Source organism: Beta vulgaris, chromosome 1 (genome assembly GCF_026745355.1).
Source record: "Beta vulgaris subsp. vulgaris cultivar EL10 chromosome 1, EL10.2, whole genome shotgun sequence".
Classification (NCBI taxonomy): domain Eukaryota; kingdom Viridiplantae; phylum Streptophyta; class Magnoliopsida; order Caryophyllales; family Amaranthaceae; genus Beta; species Beta vulgaris.
Window position 1 is genome coordinate 35,022,626 of NC_079202.1, and position 14,954 is coordinate 35,037,579.

Below are 14,954 nucleotides of genomic sequence, written 5' to 3' on the forward strand. Positions count from 1 at the left end.
AATTTAAAAGAACTATGTTGCCACTAAATAAGATGAATTTAGTATTTAGCAATGGACATTGTCTCGAGTTGGTATTCTTTTGCAAACTTGATATGAATTTTTTTCCATTTCCATTAAAATATATTAAGGAAAACTCAACATTTAGAAGATACAAATATAATAATGTGGACATTTAAAGCATGATGAAAAGTTGGTTGAGATGGTAATTGTGTTATGTATGATTGTAAGAGGTCACCGGGTCAAATCTTGTTGTAAGGTAATTTTACTTTTGTTAATTGACATGATTGACATAACTTGTGTATACATTGGACAATTCTAGTAGAGTAATAGAAGTACCACGTAGCGTGTATGCATCGTCATGCACATCTTTTAATATTTTTTTTAGTATTGGTGTTGGTTATTCAAAATAAATCTCAAAGCTGAAGCGAGTTTGAACTTCAACTGTTACAAGGAGATATATTCATGATTTTGGATTCGAATTTTCGTATGAACTTATCACTTCTATAAATGTATTATCTCAAAATAAAGAGCTCCGATAAATGTTTTATTTATGAAATTTATATTGTAATTTTTTTTTACCTTTGATTCAAATTTGGTTCATAAAAAAACTACAACCTCCTTATAATATGAATTTATATTCATTGCATATAATAATTCACAATAGTGTCATTGTTTCATTAATTTTTATTTGTATTAACATCTATCTATATATATATTTAAAGTAGAATCCTTGAGGCCACGTGTCGCAAAGTTAGAGCTTTCAAGCCCACGTGGCATGACGTGGCATGCTCCGTTGATCAGTATTTTCTCAAAGCTCAATGAGAGTGTCCACGTGTCAAAGCAATCAAAGAGTGTGAAATTCCCATAATCACGGATATCCCTTCCCTTAATCACGCATATAATTGATTCAGTAATCTATATAATTGACGTCAAATACGGATTTTAATTGATACGTAATCTAAATATTAAGGAAACAGTTATGTCAATCACGTAATCTATGTAATTGGTACACTTAAATTGCCTAATCACGCATATAATTTTGGCATCATTATCATCAAATCTTTATATACATCATCAATACTAAATCATTGCCAAATTAGATTCATTTGATTGATACCAAAAACGTCACTTATGAAAAGAATTTTAAAATCTCAATCAACCTTTATTTTTGAATTTTTAATTGTCAATCAACCTTATTTTTGGGAGTTTAATAAAAATTATGTTATATACAAAATTACAAGTATGAATAGACATGATATCATAGTTTACCACTACTCACAGCATACCCAAACATTCTTTCTATCTCCTTCGTAATTCTTCATCCACTCCCTGTCCACGACCATTGTTTCAACACCAATATGGAACATCAATAACCATTGCGATAAAATAGCGGTAAAAAGTCCCCCAATTGAGCAACAACAGTAGCTACAACAGAGCAACATTAACAGAAGAATAACAATATTCGAGCGATTACAAAACCCATCAATAACAACGACTACATACTATACCACCAACCATAACAACAATATATAGAATTTTGGACTTTGAATTTAGTGTGATCAAAATTCTGGACACTCTGTATGCAATTGTTCTATCATTATGTAAACAATTGTATTGAGGTAGAATGATCTTTCTATAATTTATTACGAATAATTGTATAAATTGTTAGTGGTTACTTTCTTTTTCATCATTTCATGTAGTAAAAATGATAATCTGTCTTGCAATTGATGGGATATGCCCAACTTTTTTCTTCTGGCTTATGTTTGCTGTTTTAGGCGGTACAGTTCTTAACTTCTTATCTTTATTGATACAATTATCGTTCTATCGTTCCCACAATAAAAGTTGCTTCAGGTAGAACAAAAAAATAAGTTGTAAGAAGTTGCTTCAGGTAGAATGATCTTTCGTTCCCACAATAAAAGTGTAAATAGTATTTACGAAAAAAAAAAGAGAAGTGTAAGGATTATTATAGAACACATAGAGTATTATAATCAATTTACTTTAATTTTGAAGTGAAACATACAAGACTACAAATCATTTTATAACAAAAAAGTGGTAGCACATACAGAAAAGAATAAACCTTAATGCTTTAAGAATGTATATGGTCATATTTAGTGTTATTTTATTAGATTTTTGAGTGACAATTTTTTAAGAAAAGTGACATGGTGAACATTAGTTATAAAATATCGATGTATGTGAAATAAGAAACATATTTGTAAGTATCTGACTAATAGAAGTGTTGAAAAATAAAATAAAAAAATAAGAATTGAAATCTATAACATCATAACTTAATAAATATAAAATGAAAAATCACATAATGCATGATGAGTAAAAAGATGGTGATAATTCAAAAGTTGCTTTAAGTAAAAAGTTCATTCCTATCGTAAAAATGTAGATGGTATATATTATGAGAAAAGAAAATGAAAAGTACTAAAATTACTCTAGAGAAAAGCGAGTACTATTAAAAACTATAAAGTATAATCAGGGATTTTGAGCTAATCTTCCATTAGTGAAAATTTGTTTGTATTTTAAGTTTGCTAATAGTAGAAAGTATGATCAGTAATATTATTTGGATTGATTTAGTTTGTGTTTTGTTTAAATTTGTTCATAATTTCTTTTCTAATGATGTTATCAATGGAACATTCCAATATTGTAAAATGATTATGGTTTGCTAATCTGATCATGGTGTATATTGTATAAAGATGTTAGATTAATGGATGTAGTGGTCTTAGGCTGGGGAAGTAGGGAGGCAGCCATGGCTAATTAAATCAGGGAGAGAGAAGTGAGAGTGAGAAGAGAAGAAGTGGAACAAAAGAAAAGAAAAGAAAAAAGATAAAGTTATCGGTTAAACAAGTGACTGGTAAGCTGGATTTTGTTTAGGAAGACATTATCATAGTTGGGATTATACTAGAATAATTCATAATTAAGATTAATATAAAATGAATTCATATAGTTAGGATTATTCACATAAATTTGTCCTTTTAATTACCATATGCTTTTTAATTACCATACTATTTTGTTGTCTTCCAAAAAAGGCACTATATATCACTCCCAATATAGGGAAAAGAAAATTTGAAAAACCTTTCTCATCTGAAAATTTGTAAAAAATGTGATCAAAATTTCATATTCATATGCAATTATTGTCAGCAATATATGTACATGTGCAATAACTATGCAATACATATGTTGTTATATGTGCAAAACAGTTGAAAACAAAGAAATCGATTTTTAACCAATGTTATCACTTTTATTATCACAGAGAAGTTTTGTTAATAGAAGTTTCGTTTTTTAACCAATGCAATAACTATTGCTGTACATATATTTAATGTTTGTATATGTCCAAGGGAAGTTCTGTACACCAATGCTATCACTTCTATTATCAAATACAATGTATATTTGTTAAAAAGAAATTGTAATAGACATAATTTCATGTGTTGCAACTTTTTTTAATGATGATTTGTTTAGGTGCAAGATAAGGTACGTTATATGTTTAGCAATTGATTAAGGTGTTCTTAAATTACATATCTATCACATTTATAAAAATTAAACATCATTAATGCAAGGAGTGAAAAGATTAATCGAAAGATATTCAATTTTCTATATGCAATTAATGTGAGATAATCAGGCAAAATTTTATACTTTAATTAGCTGTAATCTTACCGCAATTAAATTGAGACAATCAAGCAAAAAAAATTTAATAATAAACTTTTAGTTCCTTGAAATCTTAAATTCGTCTAACGTACAAAACGACGCTTCATTTGATCTTTCAACTTCTCTAAACTTTATCTTCTTTGATGTCAAAAAAAAAAAAAAACTTCTCCAAACCACTTTTAATTCTAAAAATCCCTCTCATACAAGCATTAAATCTATTCATATCAACCAAAACTTGGAAAGATTTGAACAACTTCTGGTGTGATGTGTCTGAAGCTTGAACCGATCTTACTTCTTAGTGCACCTCTACCTCCCTGCTTGCAGTTCTGTTGTACGTTGTCGGCTCTAACTCCATTGAAGGTATTATTTATCAGATTATGATACTCTAAAATTTGCTTTTGGTGTTCAATGGGAAGAAGGGAAATTTTTTGTCTTGATTGCATCCCATTTCTAGACTTAAGTTATACCTTATGATTTTGATCATACATACTTCAAGAACTAACGGTGTAAAATCATGGGCAAAATGCTAAGCACATGTCAGATGACACACCTCATAGGACACGTTTTGTGGTTTTCTTGAGACACATACTTAATTTCAATTGTTATTTCTAATTTTTTATCTTGCTCTAAATAAGATACTTTAAGTTGTTAACTGTTAGAAAATACCTCCTACTAATAAATCTTACCTGATACAACTATATCACAATTTTCAGCAAATAAAAATAGTTTAAAGTTGTTTTATTTTTCACGACTCCAAAACCTCAACATGATCTAGCTATGTTACAATGGAGTCCGGATCCTCTAGAGTTTTAGTGAAACTCTACAAGGTAGAGATGTATCTGAACCATACATTAAATGAGGGGCTCATATTGATGGAAGAGAGAGATTTAGGGGTAGATTTTGATGGGATACAATACGGGGATTTTGAAAAGAGAATATATGAGCGATTGATTTTTTATTCAATTGTTGAAACTGCTCAAACGCTAACGTGTAGCGTTATTTTATAACTCTAGAGGATCCAAACACGTTAGTACAATGTACTCCATGAGACTGAACAAAATGAAAAATTTACAAATGATATTATATACGTGGAATCCAAAATATAATTTGTACAATTCAGAAAAACATATCCGAAAATAATTGAGACATACTTTCATAGATGAACCGAAAAGGAATTTAGCGTAATAGTTTACTAACAAATTGAGGTAAATGAATTTCTCTTCAAAAGGGCCCCTCATATATTATTTTGCCTAGGGCCCATGAAATGTCAGGACCGGCACTAGATGATGATGATACTTGAGGATGATGATGATACTTGATGATATGATGATTCTTGATGATGATGACGTGATGGTGTGTGCACAAATAGTTGTTTTAGATTTTTTTTTTTTTTTTTAAAGAAATCAGTGAGGATACTGGGTTGGAAGTTTGGAACTTGGAACTTGGAAGTGAAAGAGAAAGAGGGAAGAGATGGATGAGAGAGAATGGGGTTGTGGCATTTGGTGGGTAGTGGCTTGTGGTGGTTTAGAAAGAGGAATATAATAATAATAATAATAATAATAATAATAATAATAATAATAATAATAATAATAATAATAATAATAATAATATAATAATAATAGATAATAATAATAATAATAATAATAATAATAATAATAATAATAATAATAATAATAATAATAATAATAATAATAATAATAATAATAATAATGTGAGAAAACATATGGTCATATTTAGTGTTATTTTATTAGATTTTTGGGTGACAATTTTTTATGAAAAGTGACATGGTTGAACATTAAAATGAAAAATCATATGGTCATAGTTATAAAATATCGATGTATGTTAAATAAGAAACATATTTGAAAGTATCTGACTAATAGAAGTGATGAAAAATAAAAAATAAAAAGTAAGAATTGAAATCTATAACATCATAACATAATAAATATAAAATGAAAAATCACATAATGCATAAAAAGATGGTGAAAATTCAAAAGTCACTTTAAGTAGAAAGTTCATTCCTACCGTAAAAATATAGATGGTATATATTATGAGACAAAAGAGAATGAAAAGTACTTAAATTACTCTAGAGAAAAGTGAGTACTATTAAAAATTAGTTTACATTAATTTTCGATATAACACACAATGCTACAAGACTAAAAATTAAAACCAAGTATATATAACAAAACTATTATAATGAGACTTTTATCACATGTTATTAAAGAATCTTATTTATGTGCAATCACTCCCTTATTTGTAGTTACTGTCAAAATTTTCTATATAGATAACGTCTGCCAAAATAGCCAACGATACAGAATATTGGTGGTGCAAGACAATAAAAGAGAACTGAATGCACAAGCTGAAATCATAATATAATTTTGTAAGTGATAACTTTTAGGTTGTTATATATAATTAATAATCAAGTTTTTAAATTTAATATTTTTGCATGTTTTTTTCCAGATATTTCTGATTTCTTTACGAGTATTTGGGTTTACTCATATTGTAACAGTTATTAAATAACGATCGTTTTAAATTTTGGGTTAAGCGTAAAAGTATAGTTATGTACTTATGTCTTACAATTATATAATCCAGAAAATATTATCTATTAATTAATCTTCTACAAAAAAGACATGAATATATTAAATGTTCATATGATAAAACTGGGTTAAATCATATTGAGCATTGAATAAAATGTGTGTGGGGGGGGGGGGAGGGTGTTAATCTCTGACTAAAATTTCGGGTCTAAGTTGCATAATTTTGTAAAAGAGGGAGAGCTTAACTTGCCATATGAAAGATTGTCGTTAAATTTATTTGGTGAAAGTTAACATTATGATAGCGAAAAAAAGTGGGAATGTAAGTATGCATATTTTTTGTAGGTAAAGGTATAGTTATATGTAATACAATTATTATAATTTTTTCTTATTTTTTGTAGGTAAAGTCCAGAGATAACTTATTTTCACTTTCATCATAATTGATCACATTTATAAATATAATAGATTATTGTGTTAACATGTCCTTTATCAACTCATAATTTTGAAAATCGTGATTGTTGGTTGAAATGGATGTTAATAATGACTGTCAAAATTTATTAAATTTATACACAACCATTAAATAAAGTATGTATATAATTTTTTTTAATGATAATATCTCTATATCTAAAACAAAATCCTTGAAGCCACATGATATGAAGTTAGAGAATTTTTCAATGAAGCTAAAACATTGAGTCATCAAACAAAATGGTAGATATCACTTGGTGAAGGAACACAAAAGATTATGAAGATAATTTTAGTCAAAACACAAAAAAGATCAAAGGAAGTTTCAGTTGATAACATCATAACATTATGGTTCAGATTTAAGGAATTCTTTAGATCTCAATGAGAAAAAAAATAGGTAACTATTTGATTACTTAAATAAAGTTCGTAGATGATTAGGAGATTTCATTTATGCAATTATGATATATTAAAGAAGGAATAAAGTTAGAAAACTCTTTATATATCAATAAATATATGTTAAAATTATATTATAACATAATTAAAATTAGTTTCATCATAAGTGGAGCATAATCACCTGCTAGAAATTAAATAATGCATAACCAAGATCGAACTAGATCTATTCTATCACATTAAATTTTCAAATGTAAAGAAATGGGTTGGTTATTTTATTGAAACACCTATTGAATCGTATTAATCATACTATAAGTTTAAATATTGACAAATTCAAACTTGGCGTGTTAAATGTATTTAACACCTATATATTCAGATCATGATTTTTATAGTGGAACTAAATAAATGTCTATAATACCCCTTTGTTCTAGAGATAGGCGATATGTGAATGTCAAGTATAAATTGAAGTTAATATTTTTGTTCACTTTGAAGTTAATTGTATGATTAGTGGGGTGACTATGGGAATAAAATTAAAGGGATGAGGGTGGTTTCTATTTAAGGTTGGTTTACATTAAGTAGGACAAAACAATATGAAAAATAGTATATGCTAAATTCTAATTTTACTAAGTTGCATAATAGAGGTGTGGTTTACTGTGCATTTTGGTCGAGTAGGAACACTTTCTATTAGTAAGTTATAATAGTTATGGTAATCATAATTCTTTATGTTATTCTCTTATAATTCTTTAAAGAAAAATCATAATTTTGTTTCAGTAAAATTAATGACTTTAAAATAACATGGATTATACAAATAATGACATCAACGTGATGTACTTATCTCATGCCGTTTGAGTTTTTTTTTTTCACGGGCTATCTCATCCCGTGCATTTTTATTAAACGTAAATTATGAATTATTTAATTTTCTACAAAAGAAGTCATATTTTCTACCAATGGGTAGCGTATTTTCTTCTACTAAATTTGGTTAATTGTGGTACATGGATAATCAAACATTCATCTTCGAGGTCATAGACATGTTCAAGCTAAGGGGCTCCAAATAAAAGGAGACTAAACTAATAAAATGAGAATAAAAAAAGATGGAAAAACAACCAATCAGGCGGTGGCAAGAACACGGGGTGGCTCAAGGAGCCAGCAACAAGAAAATCAATTACGTTAATTTTTTAGCTGGGGAAAGGGAAATGATCCTATATCAACTATATATAGTAGAAAACATATATTTGGTATTTCCTAGAGAATCATTTAAAGGGGGCCTGAGTATGTCAAGGAAAGGGGAGTAGTATGGTATTTATACCCCGTATGACACTCATTCTGTCAAATAGAACAAAATTTCCCTTGAATTGTGTTTTGCAATAATTATAAATAAAAGTCAAATATATCCCTATCACATATGGGTTTGTATCTCCCAATTTCGGTTTTTCAGCCATAGCCAATTTTATGTGGTCATTTCTAAAGTCACGGGTAGATCGAAAGTGTATAATAATACTGATTTGTGAGAAATAACATGATATGTCTAATATTACAGCTAATGACATATATAAATAAGTCTTCTACAACCTAAGAGTGTCATGTATTTGCAAAACAACTTCATAATTAACATAAAGGAGCATTTTTTGTCTTTCTGTGTAAAGCACATCAGTGATGCTTTGTTTTTAGTTAAATATGTATAGGATTATTCTGTATTTCAATACATCGTTCAAAGTTTATTAATTTAATATGGTATAGAGGTTAAACTCATTTGAGTTTCGAGTAGTACATAAACGTATATTAAATCGAGTGGACGTAAAGAATCTTTTATATGCTTTTAATGTAGTTGGTATATAAACATGCTTATTAAACAAAAAAATTCCCGTGCATTTTTGCACGGGTCCAAAAGCTAGTACAAATATATTAAAAGGCGTGCGAAAACAAGAAACTGTACACGTGGCGCTCTCCCTAGGGAGTTTTAGTTCATGTAATCCATGTAAAATAAAAAAATTAAGAAAATGTTGAGTATAGGGTTTGATCTCAAGACCTCAAGTAAATATACTAAAGTTTTAACCACTAGACTAAGTTGTATTTAGTGTTATAATCATAAAGTATTATATTAATAAATGAATTTTTTTTCTTACCCGGGGCATTGCCCGAGCCTAATAACTAGTTCGTTAATTAAGCTAACACAATGGAGGACACAAGAAGCACTTTCGTTTGACCTATATAAATTAATGGTCCTTGAGAGAAATTAATATACACGAGGCGTGTATGCATTGTCATGCACATCTGCTAATATTTTTTTAGTATTGGTGATGGTTATTCAAAATAAATCTCAAAGCTGAAGCGAGTTTGAACTTCAACTGTTACAAGGAGATATATTTATGATTTTGGATTCGAATTTCGTATGAACTTATCACTTCTATAAATGTGTTATCGCAAAATAAAAAGCTCGGATAAATGTTTTATTTATGGAATTTATATTGTAATTTTTTTTTACCTTTGATTCAAATTAGGCTCATAAAAAAAACTACGACCTCCTTATAATATGAATTTATATTCATTGCATATAATAATTCACAATAGTGTCATTGTTTCATTAATTTTTATTTGTATTAACATCTATCTATACAAATATATTAAAAGGCGTGCGGAAACAAGAAACTTTACCACGTGGCGCTCTCCCTAGGGCGTTTTAGTTCATGTCGTAATCCATGTACAATAAAAAAAATTAAGAAATTGTAGAGAATAGGGTTTGATCCCAAGACCTCAAGTACATATACTAAAGTTTTAACCACTAGACTAAGTTGTATCTAGTATTATAATCATAAAGTATTATATTAATATGTAAATTTTTTTTCTTACACGGGGCACAGCCCGGACCTAATAACTAGTTCGTTAATTAAGCTAACGCAATGGAGGACACAAGAAGCACTTTCGTTTGACCTATATAAATTAATGGTCCTTGAGAGAAATTAATATACACGAGGAAAGAGAAATGTGGAGGAAAGAGATTAAACAACTTAAATGGACTTGGTTCACATTAAATTGGTATGGACCTAATGCTAATTCATGTGATTTATGTAAAAAAGGGTCCCTATATATATAAAATAGATATAAAATATGAATAGATATAGATGGTAAAATTTGATTATGTGAAAAAATGTTAATATGTCACAAAGTAAAAATAAACAAATGTGAGAAAGAGTGACTATGTTAATAAAAGTGATCATTATAATATTAGTAATTGTATAATATAACATAGGATTTTAAAAGATTACTATATGAAAAAAGGGATCAGTAATATATTAAATAAGTGGCTTTGATCCACAACAATATTATTGTGCACCATGTCCATGCAAAACTAACTGGGAAAGAAATACCAAGTTGTGGAATATAATATCCTTTAATATCAGTAAAAAAAACTTATATGGACTTATGAAAAAAACGGATCACTATATAAAAATATAGGGAAAATTTGCCCGAAAAAGTCCCACCTTTTGGCCGTTTGCCAAAAATAGTCCCAGCTGTCTATTATTATATAATAAACCTAACTTTGTTTTTTTTTAATGGGGACCCTTACCGGTTAGGCACTGGCTGCAGTGGGTAATCACTTGTAACGGTTAGTTTTTAATTTTAGCTGCCATCCTTTATTTTCCTACCTCATCCTCTTTGACTTCTCACTCTGTCACTTCTCCCTCCTTTTTTTTACAGCACTCGCTCCCTCACTTCTCACTCTCCTTGCTTGAATGGCGATTTCATCCTCCAATTCAGGCAATTCATCAAGTGGAAGGGTTTGTCTACCTTTGAGATGCCACCACAATGACATTTCTCCCCTTAGAACTGTGAAACACAAGGGTCCCAACTTAGGGAGGAAATTCTATGGCTGCATCCATTTTCTGGTTAGTGTAAGCTTCAATTTTTTAGGGTTCATATATGTTATGTGTATGGTATTTGTTAATTGATTTTTTTCTGGGCAAAAAACAGGAACATTGTGACTTCTTTGTATGGGAGGACGATGTTCGCAGAGGATGCACAGCTGAGGTGGAGGATATGAATTACAGGTTGCTTGAGAAGGAGAGCATCATTGCTCAGCTTGAACATGAGAATCTGAAATTGAAAGAGAAGGTCAAGAAATTGAAGGCTAAAAATTGGAGTCTCCAAGTGAGTGCAATGAAGGTTTAGCAGGAGCATATTTCTGTAGGAATGGAACCAAACATAATGAAGGACTACAAGTTTGCTACTGTTGTAATAGCATGTTGCATAACATTTGTTGTTGCTTTTTTTATTGAAATAAATATGTATTGGCCTATTTCAGGCTTTATGAGATTGAACTAATGTATCAATGTGGCACCATTTTCATATATATAACATTACTTGCTTAGTTCATCAACACATTTCTTCATTTAATCACTGCTTAAATATCATCCCATAGATGTAGTTGTTACAACCAAAATGACCACACAACTAACACAAAACAGGTACAAAGTTTGCTGTTACAAAAATCATATCACAAAAACTAAGGAACTACATCAACTTAGTACATAAGTAGCTTGCATATTCTTCTAGTGGGGAGAATTGTTTGATTGTTGTGTTGATGTGATGTTAGTTGAACCTGAAAATGAAGGATCCAAGATAGATCTAGGTCCTCCTCTCTGTCCAGGAACCTGTTAAGAAGAGAAGAGAAATATTAGGACCTTTCCTCAAATAAGGTAGCCACAAACTACATTTAGGATGAATGAACTAATGTCATACATTAATATAGGCTTGTCCATCCATCCCTTGATAGACACCAACACCAACAGGTACCTGAAAGATTTACAAAAGATAGTGTCATCAACATCACTTAGCTTGAAAGATAATTTAAGATGACATACAACATTGAAACAAACTCACCCTTCCTCGACCTCTACCTCTTCCCCTTCCCCTGCCTCTGCCTCTGCCTTCACCACCTCTTCCACCAGTTGCTGTTGTGGCAGTTGAACCAGCACCCCTGCCTCTTCCTTCCCCATCTCCTCTTCCACTTGTGTTACCACCACCTCTTGACCCTCTTGACCCTCTGCCACCCCTAATAACCCTTCCACCTCTCCCTATCCTACTAGGTTCTGCTGTGACAGTACTTGTAGCAGATGGTTGTGCTTGGGTTGATGATTGGGAGTCTTTCCTAGGCCTACCCATTGGCCTCTTTTGTGGTGGCTCTTGCACAATAGCTCTGTCCCTATTAGGACACCTTTTTTTGTTGTGGCCTTTTTCCCTACAAATTGAGCAAGTCATCTCTAACCCATGCCTAGTCAACTTTCCAGGCTTCTTAGGGTTTTAATAGGGACCTTTCCTGCTGTTCCTCCTAGGTCTACCAGGTCCAATCTTGATTGGAGGTGGATGAAGAGCAAACTCTTTTTCAGGCCAATGTCTTTCCCCTGTGCAAGGTGGAATTGACCATGCATATGCCTTAAGATACATATCCCTCTTATGCTCATTAGCAACAAAGTCTTCTGCTTCTTGATTACAGAAATAAATACAAGAAACAGCATGCCAGCATGGGATGCCAGTCATGTCCCATTTCCTACAAGTGCAGGTGTGCTTAGCTAGTGCAACTATGAAACTATCCATCAAGTGGTTGACTTGAAATAAGGCGTTGGATGATGGGCAGGGAATGCAATTTGCAACATGGTCTTTCTCTTTTTCCAATTTAACCTGAACCCTAGGACAGATTTGTGCAGTAGACTTTTCCATTTCTTGCCTTTTCATAACAAGTCTTTGCATCAATGCAACCCTAATGTCCTCTAACATGTATATTAAGTGTTTTACCCTAGCATTTATGATGTAACCATTGAACGTTTCAGCTAAATTATTTACTATCACATCAACCTTCATGCTATCTTTTAGATGTGCCCTACAAAATACCTTTGGATTGTAGCTCTTAAATCCAACCACAGCAGCTGGAATCACCTTTTCCATTTCTGACAGTGCCTCATTATACTCAGGGATACTGTAACTTTTGGCTGCTTTCCAGAAAAGTTGCTTCATCTCATCTCCTTTGTATGTTCTGTGCCACAATGCAAAGATGTGCCTAGCAAAATGCCTGTGCTCAGCTTTGGGCAGCAACTTTGCAACTGAACTCAATATAGCCTGCATAAAGAACACAAGTAAGCAAGCAACTAAGAAATAAAATAAGCACAAACTAAAGTAAACTACTAACTAACCTGATTTTCATCACTGATTATAGCCAATCCATCACCATCTTCCAAGTCTAAATGACCTTGCAATTCAGTTAGAAACCACTCCCATGAAGAACTATTCTCCCCTTCTACAATAGCCCACGCTACGGGGAACATTTGATCGTTTCCATCTCTCCCTACAGCAGCCAAAAGTTGCCCTTCTAAGAATGTTTTGATAAAACAGGCATCAATGCAAAGGACCTTCTTGCAGCCCTCCATCCACCCCTTCTTCAACCCATCAAAACCCATGAAAAGCCTCTGAAACACTGGTGGATCAGATTGTTGGCTAGTGTCAGTCACAAGCACAATGTGTGAATGAGGACTTGCCACTTTTAGTGCCTCTATATACCTCCCCAACTTGTTGTAATGTTGTACCATTGAACCATGTAACAGTATGTGTGCTTGGTACTTGGTTTTGTATGCAAAATTTCTTGTAACAACAACCTTAAAAGCCCTCCTAATGGTTTCTTTAATTTCAGCTGCAGGCCAGTGAGGCCTTGTCTTGAAGACCTCAAGAAACTGTTTTGCTTCCCATGATGCTTTCAACTGGGTGTTCGTGGTCATATTTCTACAACATGTGTGCTCACTAATCACAGTTTTGACCACAAAACAAGCCCTTCTTGTGTCCCATGAAGAGTACAACCTTAATAGGCACCCCTTCTTACAGCAAACCCCTAACCTCTGCCCTCTATTTTTGTTGCTAATATAAAACCTCAAACTTCTACCTTGCAAGATTGCAAAAGATGCTACAGCTTTCTTAAAAGCAGCTGTGTTTGGAAACCTTTGTCCCACCTTCCATACAAACTTGCTGAAGTCCACACTATCTGCATCAACAGCCAAACTCCTTCCCCTCCTCCTCCTCCTAGGAATTAAATCACTTTCCTCTTCACTGGCCTCTGGGGTGTGAATTTCATCTTCAGAGTTTTCATACTCACTTTCAAAACCCTGATGTTCTCCCTCACCCTCACCAGATGTGTGCCCTTCATTGCTGTTAGTTGTAATAAAACCTTGTTCTGCCTCTTTCCTTAGTTGTTCTGCCAACTCACTCAGCCCCTTCTTGCAACCTCTAACCCTACTCCTTGCTGTTATATACTCCTCATCACTAGTGTAAATATCATCACCATCAAGCTCCTTAATGTGATCTGACTCATTCTCCTCAACTATGTTCTCCTCCTCCTCACCAAAGTCTTCATGTATGACCTCATCCTCATCAACAATAAACTGGCCATCAACTTCTAAAACATAATCAGATGGCTCACTTGAGTTAGGTGGTTCATAGAGTGGATCTGAGTCATCACTTGAGGTAGGAAAATCAGGAATAAGATCATTCAGAGGGATAGGACTTTCAGGCCTAGGATCAGTCCACCAATCATCAGGGATGAAGAATTCAGGGATTGGTGACCTTGTTGTGGGTTGTGGATCTGAAGTTGGATGAGGTTCAGAGGTGTGTTTTGAGTGTGAATGCACTTCTTCTGCTACTGGTTGCTTGTTTGGTGTTGTGTTTCCTTTTCTAGGGTTAGCATGTGCATTTAAAATGGGTTGTTGTATTATGGTTGAATCTGATGTGGATTTACTCTGGGATAAGAATCTTGGACTGGTTCTAGTAGGAGAAAAGGTGGGTGATGAGGTGTTAAGGGAGGGACCTTTTTTGGATTTGGGTGATTTTTGTGGGGTCACCTTTTTAGGACTTGGTGCTGTCTGTGGGGCCCTTCTAGGAATGAGTTTT

The 14,954-nt window shown here is 32.2% G+C and overlaps 1 protein-coding gene across 1 annotated transcript; it reads right to left on the bottom strand.

Annotated features, from left to right (window-relative positions):
* Positions 1-11,575: 11,575 nt before the first annotated feature.
* LOC104897503 (uncharacterized) lies at positions 11,576-12,284 on the bottom strand. The gene is made up of 3 exons (XM_010684391.1): positions 11,907-12,284; positions 11,766-11,819; positions 11,576-11,677 (listed from the first exon to the last, which is right to left on the bottom strand). Exons 1-3 carry the CDS (start codon positions 12,282-12,284, stop codon positions 11,576-11,578), a joined length of 534 nt encoding a protein of 177 aa, XP_010682693.1.
* Positions 12,285-14,954: the final 2,670 nt, after the last annotated feature.

Coding starts and splice junctions, on each gene's coding strand:
- LOC104897503 (XM_010684391.1), bottom strand. CDS start 12,284: ATGACTTGCTCAATTTGTAGGGAAAAAGGCCACAACAAAAAAAGGTGT. Junction 11,820..11,906: donor GAGGTAGAGGTCGAGGAAGG/GTGAGTTTGTTT, acceptor TAAATCTTTCAG/GTACCTGTTGGTGTTGGTGT. Junction 11,678..11,765: donor ATGGACAAGCCTATATTAAT/GTATGACATTAG, acceptor TCTTCTTAACAG/GTTCCTGGACAGAGAGGAGG.